The sequence below is a fragment of the Hibiscus syriacus genome, unplaced genomic scaffold (assembly GCF_006381635.1).
Source record: "Hibiscus syriacus cultivar Baekdansim isolate YM2019G1 unplaced genomic scaffold, ASM638163v2 tig00020682_pilon, whole genome shotgun sequence".
Classification (NCBI taxonomy): domain Eukaryota; kingdom Viridiplantae; phylum Streptophyta; class Magnoliopsida; order Malvales; family Malvaceae; genus Hibiscus; species Hibiscus syriacus.
In genome coordinates, this window is record NW_024062499.1 from 538,263 (window position 1) to 548,519 (window position 10,257).

The following is a 10,257-nucleotide window of genomic DNA, read 5'->3' on the forward strand; positions in this document are numbered from 1 at the left end:
TTGGGCATTTTTGCCAGGAATGCAATATGATAGCCGACGGTCTATCCAATTTAACTTGGAAGCTACTTGCTAGAACACACTCTTTCTTAGAGCCCCCAACGTAAGTTCAAAATGTTTTTTTTATAAAGACACTCGATTCTATGATCCCATCAAAAATTAATCTCTCTTTGTATTATAAAAAGTTATATATAGTTATTAATGATTTTATTCAATTTTTTACTTTTAAATTAATTTAAAAAATAAAATTAAAATATAGAGTCTAACATAAAAAATTTATAAAACAATAAATATAATAAAACGAAACAATAAGTTTAAATCATTAAGTTGATTCTGAAAATTTCTATTTTAATTTCTTTCTACTTTTACCTTTTTACAATTAAAAAATTTGTTAAAATATTAAAATTAAAAATAAAATAAGACCATTCTCATTCATGGGTAAATTTACTAATTAGACAAAATTTATTTTATTTGCTTGAATAATTTATTTATTTCTATAGTTTTATTTTGCATGATCAATATTTCTCTACTTGGCATTCTATATTAAAATTTCTGTTAAAGGTGAGCAAACGGCAGCGGATCCATTCTAGCTATCTCAGATTTGTATTTCCACTGCGTCGTTAGACTTTTACTAGTCGCTATTTTCTGAACTTCCCCTCAAAGATTTCGTTGATCAGGTCCGTTTTCACGATCTTTGCCTTAAATATCCGTCATTTCAAGATGGGTAGTTCTTAATTTTTGTTTTAATATTTATGTATTAGTTATTCACCCTAAGTTTGTTGGTCAAATTCGGTGTTGTTCCATCTTTTGCAGATCCGTGCTTCGGGTGTTCAATTCTCATCTATTAGCTGAAAGAAGCCATGGATTTTAGCAATTTAAATCGTCCGCAGATTACTCTGATGGGATCTGCGTTTTGTGTGGTGCTTTCATTGCATTTCACACTGCAGCTTGTGTCACAGCATCTTTTTTACTGGAAAAACCCCAAGGAGCAGAAAGCTATACTAATCATTATCCTTATGGCTCCTCTTTATGCTCTTGTCTCCTTCGTGGGATTATTGGATGTTAAAGGAAGCAAAGCGTTCTTCATGTTTCTGGAATCAGTCAAGGAATGTTACGAGGCTTTAGTGAGTGCCCCTTTTGCTCAATCTTTGGATTTTGCTTTGTTGCATTTATCTATGTTAAATGTTATTCGCTGCTGCTTTTTGATGTTTTTGGTTCTAGGTGATTGCTAAGTTCATGGCTTTGATGTATAGTTACTTGAATATATCAATTAGCAAAAATATTGTACCTGATGAAATCAAAGGAAGAGAGATTCACCATTCATTCCCAATGACCCTTTTTCAGGTATGAAATTTTAAAATAATATGTCACTTGAATAAATTAGTATTTACACTATTAATTAAGTCTCTTGATACATTGTGGTTGCTCAAACTACAGCCTCGAACAGTTAGGCTTAACCACAATACAATAAAGCTTCTCAAGTATTGGACATGGCAATTTGTTGTCATCCGTCCAGTGTGTTCTGTCTTGATGATAACACTGCAAGTTCTACGGTTTTATCCTTCTTGGTTGAGCTGGACATTCACAATCATCCTCAATGTGTCTGTTTCATTAGCATTATATTCTTTGGTAGCCTTTTACCATGTCTTTGCGAAAGAGTTGGAACCTCACAAGCCACTTGCAAAGTTCATGTGCATCAAGGGAATTGTTTTCTTCTGCTTTTGGCAGGTAAAAAACCTTCTTCGTTCTTTAGTTTTTTTTTTTGGAGCATTCATTACTTTATACTAAATAGAAGCATGAAAGAATGGACATTTTTTTTCTCTAAACCCCTGAGGATAAACAGTGATGTGGCCTTTAGTAAAACTAACCAAGCCTGTTACATAGGCTCTTAACTCGTGTGAAGGTTGACTAACACATACTTTCATAATTTGTAACTAGAAAATCATTGTGTCCCCGTCAAGGAAACATTGCTTTCTCTGGATGTGGGAAGATATCTTATGATTGAGCCTAATCTAGGTAATGGAATATACAATCAAATGGTGTCCTGAAGAGAAAATCAGATTGAGACTCATCAAAGAATAGTATATTACGGAAACTTAGCTAACCATATAGCTTCTTCTGAATATTCTTCCCCCCTCTGGCTGGATATCGTTTGTTTCTTCCTTCTAAGAAGTTTGCAGGATTACTGGTTCAGAGTTGAACTTTCTGTGTTGAGCACTAGGAATTAATCAATTATTTGCAGCAAATGTGGAGGTTTTGATCGTTTTGGTGTACTATATATGAATACCAAGCTATAAATGTTGTCAAATTCTTAACATTACACTTGCGTTGCAAGCTGCAGCTAGATCAACGTTTCCTTGCCCTTATTGGCGGGAGTTTGTTGTTGAACTATATTATTCTGCTCTTATCTCATGTTAATGGCATCAATTGACTGCATGCAGGGAGTGGTGCTTGACATACTTGTTGCGGTGGGCTTCATAAAATCCCATCATTTCTGGTTGGACGTGGAGCACCTTGAGGAAGCTCTTCAAAACATATTGGTGTGTCTAGAGATGGTTGTATTTTCTGTTCTCCAGCAGTATGCATACCATGTCTATCCATATAGTGGAGATGTTAAAGGGGGTGCAGGTCTCTCCAGCACAGGGTTCATCGGGGGTTTGATTTCTTTGTGGAATGAGGATGTGGTTCAAGTCACGGATCAGTATGTTCATAGTAGGTTTTTGGCGTTAGTGGGAAAATTTAAGAATGGTCCGATGGAGTTTGTAGTTATTAATGTTTATGGGACTCTAGTTGAAGCTGAGAAGGAGGATTTTTATGGGGAGCTGCTAAATTATGTTACACCTATAAATTTACCAGTTTGTTTAGGGGGAGATTTCAACGCGTATCTTGATCCAAAAGAAAAGATGGGGAAATCACAAAATTGGCATACTATCGATATTTTCAGGTCTTTTGTGCAACATGCCAAACTTATTAACTTGCCTGTGTCAGGAGGTTCTTTCACTTGGTGCAACAATAGAGAATCTTCAACATGGGTGAGACTAGACCGGTTTCTAATTTGTGCAAGATTCATTAAGAATTTCCCTAACATTGCGCAGTTTCTTTAACCGAAATCTACTTCAGACCATAATCCAGTTTTTCTGGAGGATAAGTCTACAAATTGGGGCCCTAAACCTTTTAGGTTCTTTAACTTTCTTTTAGAAGAACAAGGTTTCGATGACTTAGTTGAAGAATCTCTGGTAGTAGATGAAAGGAAGAACAATAGTGGTGGAATTTTCAGAATACTGTAGGAAGCTAAAAATAAAATCAGGAACTGGTCTGGAAGTGGCCATTTAGGGCTGGTAGAGTCCATTTCGTTGCTGGAAATCAAAATTAACAGTTTGGACTTAAAGTGTCAAGGTGGAAATTTGTCTGCAGGGGAACGGGATCAATTGACTGAATTTAAAAAGGAATTATGGAGACTGCTAAGGATCGAGGAGAGAATTTGGTTTCAAAAATCCAGAAATAGGTGGATTAAAGAGGGCGACAGGAATACAAGGTTTTTTCACCTTAGTGCTATGAAAAGGAATAGAATCAACACTATTCATTCTATCAATTTTAAAGGCAAATTAATCTCGGATCCAGAACAGATAAAAGTCAGTGTGTTTAATTTTTTCAAGAATACCTATAATGAAAAAACAACATTGGACGTTGAGGGCCTGAATTTTGATTTTAAACAGTTGTCTCAAGTCAAAGTGATTTTCTAGAGGAGGTGTTTACAGAGCAAGAAGTGTGGCAAGCAATTTCATCTTCTGAAAGTGCAAAAGCTCCTGGGTCGGATGGTTTCACCATGGGTTTTTACAAGAAGTACTGGAAGTTTTTAAAGGTGAAGATTATGGAGTTTTTTTTTATAGATTTCTACAATGGAAAGCTGTGGGTTCATGGGGTTAATCACGCTTTTATTACCTTGATTCCAAAGAAAGGTAATCCTAAGAGTATTGAAGATTATAGACCTATTAATCTAGTGGGCAGCTTGTATAAGATTCTCTCTAAAGTTCTTTCAAAAAGACTTATTTCTTGTGTTAAAGATATTGTTAGCCCTACACAGTTTGCTTTCATTTCGGGGAGGCCATTGTTGGATTGTGCCTGTTTAGCCAATGAAGGCATCTATTATTGGAGGAAACAAGGAAACAAGGACTGCAGGGGGTTATTTTTAAAGTGGATTTTAGCAGAGCATATGACACTGTGGACTGACAGATTTTGTTAAGGCTTATGAAGGAGATGGGCTTCGGAGAAAAGTGGTGTGCTTGGATTGAGCAGTGTATTTCCACAGCCTCAATATATGTTTTATTAAATGGGTCTCCTACAAAAGAGTTTCATATTGCGAAAGGTTTGTGACAAGGATGTAGTCTTTCTCTTCTTTTGTTTAATGTGGTTGATGAACTTCTTCATATGATGTTAACTAAAGCTGTGGATTCGGGCTTATTCCAAGGATTTTCTTTTGGAAAGAGTCAAAACTGTTTCAATTTGACTCATCTCCAGTTTGCTGACGACTTAATTATTTTTTGTCGAGCCTCCATCACTCAAATTAAAAATGTTAGACGAGTGTTGACGATTTTTAGTTTTATGACGGGACTTCATCTTAATTTAGTTAAAAGCAAACTTTATGGTATTAATGTGGAGGAGGACATCATTGGAAATTGGGCTAAGGACATTGGGTGCTCTATTGGTTCCTTTCTGACGGTTTATTTAGGCATTCCGTTAGGGGCTAAAAGAAACTGTGAGAAATTGTGGGAGCCGGTCATCGTCAACTTCAATAAGAAATTGGCGGGATGGAAAGCTTCCTCTTTGTCTATGGCCGGTAGATTGATGCTTATCAAGTCGGTATTATCCTCCTTACCTATATTTTATCTTTCTATTTTCAAGATTCAATCTAAGATTGGTCAAAAATTAAACTCTTTGATGGCAAACTTTTTATGGGGTGGAGGGGAAGAGAATAAGAAAATGCATTGGGTGAGTTGGAATAAGATTTTTAAACCGAAAAGTGCAGGTAGTCTAGGAGTTGTTGACTTGAAGCTTACTAATAGAGCTTTGTTGGGAAAGTGGGTTTGGAAGTTTGCAAATGAAAAAGATTCATTGTGGAAGAATTTCTTATGCTCTAAACATAGTGTTAGTTGTCTTTCTATGGATGTCAATAAAGTCCTTTCTCACAAGGACTCTTGGATTTGGAGAGGTATTGTGAATAGCTACATGAAGGATGATTTCATTGGAGGATGCATTAGATCTCATGTGAGGCTACAAGTTGGGAATGACAAATCGATTTCCTTCTGGAATGATACATGGCTGGGGGATTTTCCTTTGAAAGTTCTTTTTCCTATGATCTTTGCTCTTTCATCAAACCAAGGGGGTAAGGTTACTGATTTTGGTAGCTTTGATTCGAATGGATGGGAGTGGAATATTAAGACTATGAGGAATCTATGTGATTGGGAAGTGGTTCAGCTGGTTGGATTATTGGGTAAGCTCAATGATATCAAATTAAATGAATCTTTGGAGGATTGTTTGCTTTGGGATGACGTGGGTGAGGGGTTGTATTCTGTAAAAGCTTGCACGACATCAATCTCCTCAGTTGATGAGGATCCTTTTATGTGGAGTAAATGTGTTTGGCAGGGACTGGTTCCTCCTAGAGTAGAGGTTTTCCTTTGGCAAGTATCATTCAATAAATTAGCGGTTAGTGTGGAATTAAAGAAAATGGGAGTTCCTATAGGGGAGGCCCTTTTGCAATCAAGCTAAAGAATCAATTCAACATCTGTTTATTTCTTGCCAGTTTTCGTGGGTGTTATGGAACAGAATCATAGGCTACTGTGGTATTAGGTTGGCCTTACCTGCTGATCCTTCTTCACTTCTAAATTCATTGTCTGTTTTGAGGCCTTATTCAGATATGTGGAAGTTTATTCTGGGGGCTGTTTTTTGGTCAATTTGGAAGATGAGAAATGAAATTATTTTTGAAAGAGGCAAGCTGGACACATCCTCACTGTTTTTCACAGTTAGGTTAAGGTTAGCGAAATGGTTCCTAGCTAAGTATCATCTACTCTCTATTCAAGTGGATTCTTTAATTGGGGTCCTTCATTGGCTGATAAAATTTCAGCTTTTATGGATTTGAACAGGCTTGTGGTTAGATGGAGTCCTCCTCCAGTCGATGTTTTTAAGTTTAACGTGGATGGCACTGTGAGTAGTGTTGGGATGTTAGTTGGAATTGGGGGAATTCTAATAGACTGGAATCAGATTAAGCTTATGTCGTTTTCAGAAAAAATAGGTTCTACTCCTATCATTTTAGCAGAGTTGAAAGCTATCAAAAGAGGCTTAGACATCTTTCTGTCATCAGAATGGGTAATGAAGGGAAGGCTCATTATTGAAAGTGATTGTAAGGTAGCCGTGGATTGGTTGAAATATCAGGAGTCGGTTCCACCTTTTCTTTTAAATTTTGTTAAGGATATTGCGGCTACTGTTTCTGAGAATGAGGTCATTATGAGGTGGATTCTGAGAAGCTGTAATTGCAAGGCAGATTTGCTTGCAAAGGAGGGGATTAGGTAGTGGTTCACTTTGTTGTTCTGAGTTCGGAGGTTTTATGCCAAGGGTGTTATTAGAGTGTGTTTAAGTTTTATGTATCTACAAGGAGTGGTTTAAGTCTTATGTAATCTATTTATAATCAATATATTCAGGTACTCTTTTCCTCCTTCCGCTAGTCGGTTCTAACCTTATGGTAAAGGACTACTAAGAAGGAGGTTTTTAATGAGACCTATTATTCCTATAAAAAAATGAACGATTTTTTTTTTCCGGATTAGAACATATTTTTTATGAATGCTTATAATCTGTTTTGTAATTGCCTTTGTATATCAAACATAAATATGTTTATTAAAGTAAGCAAGATTTTCACGATACTAACTTCATAGAGAACATTTAGTAATATATGCATCATATTAAACAAATCTGATGATACAAAGAACCCTCCAAATTGAAAATGCAGGTAACCTTAAAGTAGCTCGAATTAATGATACATATGTAATGATTTTGTGAAGGTTGGATTACAGAATTCTGAATATGCTGTTCGAGTAACTCGTTACAAGCAGGCAGACATAGACTCTAGACAGAGATGTGGAAGTATGATCCTCGAATCGATACACAGCAATTAAGTTTCAATGACTCCAACTCTATACGAAAAGATTGCAACGTGTTTAATTTTCTCTTCTAAGAAAGTTTAGGTTATAATACGATATACATTAGTATGTTAGAACTAAAGTTAAAGAACATGTTTATATTAAGTAATACTTGGTTATTTGTTAGGCTAACTTTTGCCTTAGGCTACCGACCTGGAGAGTGGAGACAAAGCTAAGTTGATTATTCCTACTAAGCTTAAATTTCAATGGGAATGAACATTTAGGCAACCTAACATGAACATTAAGAAACATTAAAATCATAGTTAAAGAACAACTAATCCATATGTATGAACCACTTTACCAACCAAAATTGTTGATATACTTGGAAAATGTAAACCGAGTAGATCTCCCAAAGTTGTTAGATAAAGATTGCAAAATGTTTGAAAAGATGTCAGTTTGGTCTTCAGTAAGCCTTCCTATATTTAAAAATAAATATTTGAGTAAACACGTATATGTATATATACACGTATACAGCTGACGTTGGATGGCTAGATAAATGTGGTTTACCATACAAATAGTCCAACTTGATGAGGTAAATGCAAAGCTCGGACATGTTCCAATGAAGCAATGGAACCTGTCATCCATCCAACAAAAGGACGACGCCTGAAGAATAGTTATGCTTATGGACTTTAGACTATAGACTTCAAAAATTGTTTCATCTTTTATTTCTGCCATTTCCCATCACCGTATTTCTTGTTCTTGACCCTTAGCTCAAGCTGCCATTGAAATAATTAAACATTCTACGGTTAAGTTCAATACCGTCTTTGCCCGAACAAACTAATCAGATCCCATCACTGCCCACCATTTCAACTGTTAAAACTGATTTCCAGAATTACAGATAAAAAGCCTCAGCATTCAAAGGTGTAGAACATTTCCAGGATGTTTCTTCTATATTTGGGGTTCGGCCAAACCCTACGTACGTCTCTATCTCAACTTTATGAGTTGTCCCACAAATCCCTTTCGATATTATCTGCGTTTCTGTTGTGTTTCCAGTCAAATTCAATGCACTTTTTTGGGCCAAATAAAAGAAGATAACTTGAAATCAACAACTCCTTAAGCGATCAAGACACAACGGTGGTTAGCTTAAAGGAGAAACGTTAACTTCCGATGTTAGTTTTATCAACTTTGTGGGACATATATGTTATATTAATTTTATGATAGCCATAATAATATTTATATATTTTATAATATTATAAATCCAAAACATTATCTTAAACCCACCAACCCAACCATACACAATTTTAATATGCATTCTTTTGAGACATTTTCATTTTTCTTTTTACCTAGGACGTTTCCAGAGTTGGCTGTTTGCTTTTCTTTTCTTTTTCTTTTTATTCTCTAAGAAATAATAAGCAAAAAAAAAGAAAGCAACATCTGGTCACTAGCATTAATGGTGTGAATTTTTTAGAATTGTATTGTTTTATATATCTTAAATTCTTAAATGAAAATATATTAGATATTTAAATGTGTTTGAATATACGATTTTAAGATATTATAACAATAATATAAACGATCTTACGAAAATTTAATTGACAATATTATAACTATTACAAGTTGGAGAGATGTTCATGTTACAATATGTGAAAAAATAATAAAATAAAAAAGGGTTGGAATATGTTAGGCTCGATGAAAGTCGTTCGATCAATCAAATATGTGTCAAAAGGAGGTGAATTGGCTTTTTGAAATTTTAGGGGGTAAGGAGTAAAAAGATAGAAAAATTTACACAATAATTTATAGTAGTTTAATTTCCTCAATGAAGTCTACATTCACTACCTAAGCTCATCACTAAGGATTTTCCAACAAATCCACTAATTTGTTCTTTCTTTTTCAAGGACAAAGAGAAAACATTTACAAACTCCCTAGCTTTTCAAAGGCTTAGCTAGAACCAAAATCCCTTTACAAAGATGGAAAGATGTAAACAAGAAAAACCCTTACAAGGTAGGTGTTTACACAATTTAGGTCACTAGAACACAATGTTCACAAGAGAAAATAAAGAATGAAAACTTTTCTCTTGATGATCAATCTTTGGATAGTTGTTATGTAACTTTCTTCAAGTGTCATTGAAGACATCAGATTTTGTCCTGCCACCCAACCAAGGAGTCTTCACGCCCACTCCTTCCTCTCCTATTCTTCTGGCGAACGTTACTCCATGCGAAGAACGGGCAACCAACAAATAAGAGTTAGTTTAGGACTCAAATACTAGTCTAAAATAGGGTTTTTTAATACTATAAATAAGCCTTGTAATTACCACACTAGAACACACAGGATTCACAGGAGAAATACCAGAGAGCTATACGCACAAAATACTCAAAAATCACGAGGCAAATTGGAGCTATTGTAATCGATTCAAAAGGAAATAAAAAGGTAGTTTTTGCTTACCATGTTTGTTCGTTTTCGCTTCTGCATGTTATATTTCTTTTGAGATTTGGCTCGGAAATACCCCAAATACACTGAAAAAATGGTGAGTGAGGGGGTGCTCTCGTGGAGATGAGAAGAAAATGAGGGGTTTTAAATTTTTTTTAACTTAAATACTGAAACCATATGACCCGCGCGACCCGACCCAGTAACTCCCAAGGTCTGCGTGTTTTCGTGAAAAATGGAAAATTATGTTTTGGTCAACATTGTTTTGAAAACTTCTATTTTGGCCCCAATCTCGCTGTAAATCGATCTCTATTTCTGATTTTCTTTCAATTTAGCCACCCAACTTGTTTTTTAATTCAATTTAATACTTATACTATTACTTTTATTTATTTCATATTATTTAATTTGTTATACATATTTTTACATATTTTGTTTATACACCTATTGTTAATACATGTATATTACTTTTAATTATTTTTTTGGGTTGCTTCTTTATTTAACTACTACATCTTATAATTATATATATATATATATATATCATTTTATTTGATCATTTTGTATTGTATTTATCATTTTACATATTTTTAATAGTTTATTTATAAGTCTATTATTATATGTATGCTTAATATATTTTTATTCTATATTTTCTTCGTATTATTATTATTATTGTTATGATTATTATTTTTCTATTTCACTTTTTTTTTTATTT

At 34.6% G+C, this 10,257-nt stretch overlaps 1 protein-coding gene across 1 annotated transcript; it reads left to right on the forward strand.

Moving 5' to 3' along the window:
• The first annotated feature begins 591 nt into the window (after positions 1 to 591).
• LOC120209895 (transmembrane protein 184 homolog DDB_G0279555-like) lies at positions 592 to 3,116 on the forward strand. The gene is made up of 5 exons (XM_039208783.1): positions 592 to 674; positions 811 to 1,121; positions 1,219 to 1,341; positions 1,435 to 1,725; positions 2,439 to 3,116. The coding sequence occupies exons 2-5, from the start codon at positions 858 to 860 to the stop codon at positions 3,099 to 3,101; spliced, it is 1,341 nt and encodes a 446-aa protein (XP_039064714.1). The 5' UTR covers positions 592 to 674; positions 811 to 857; the 3' UTR covers positions 3,102 to 3,116.
• The last annotated feature ends 7,141 nt before the right edge of the window (positions 3,117 to 10,257 follow it).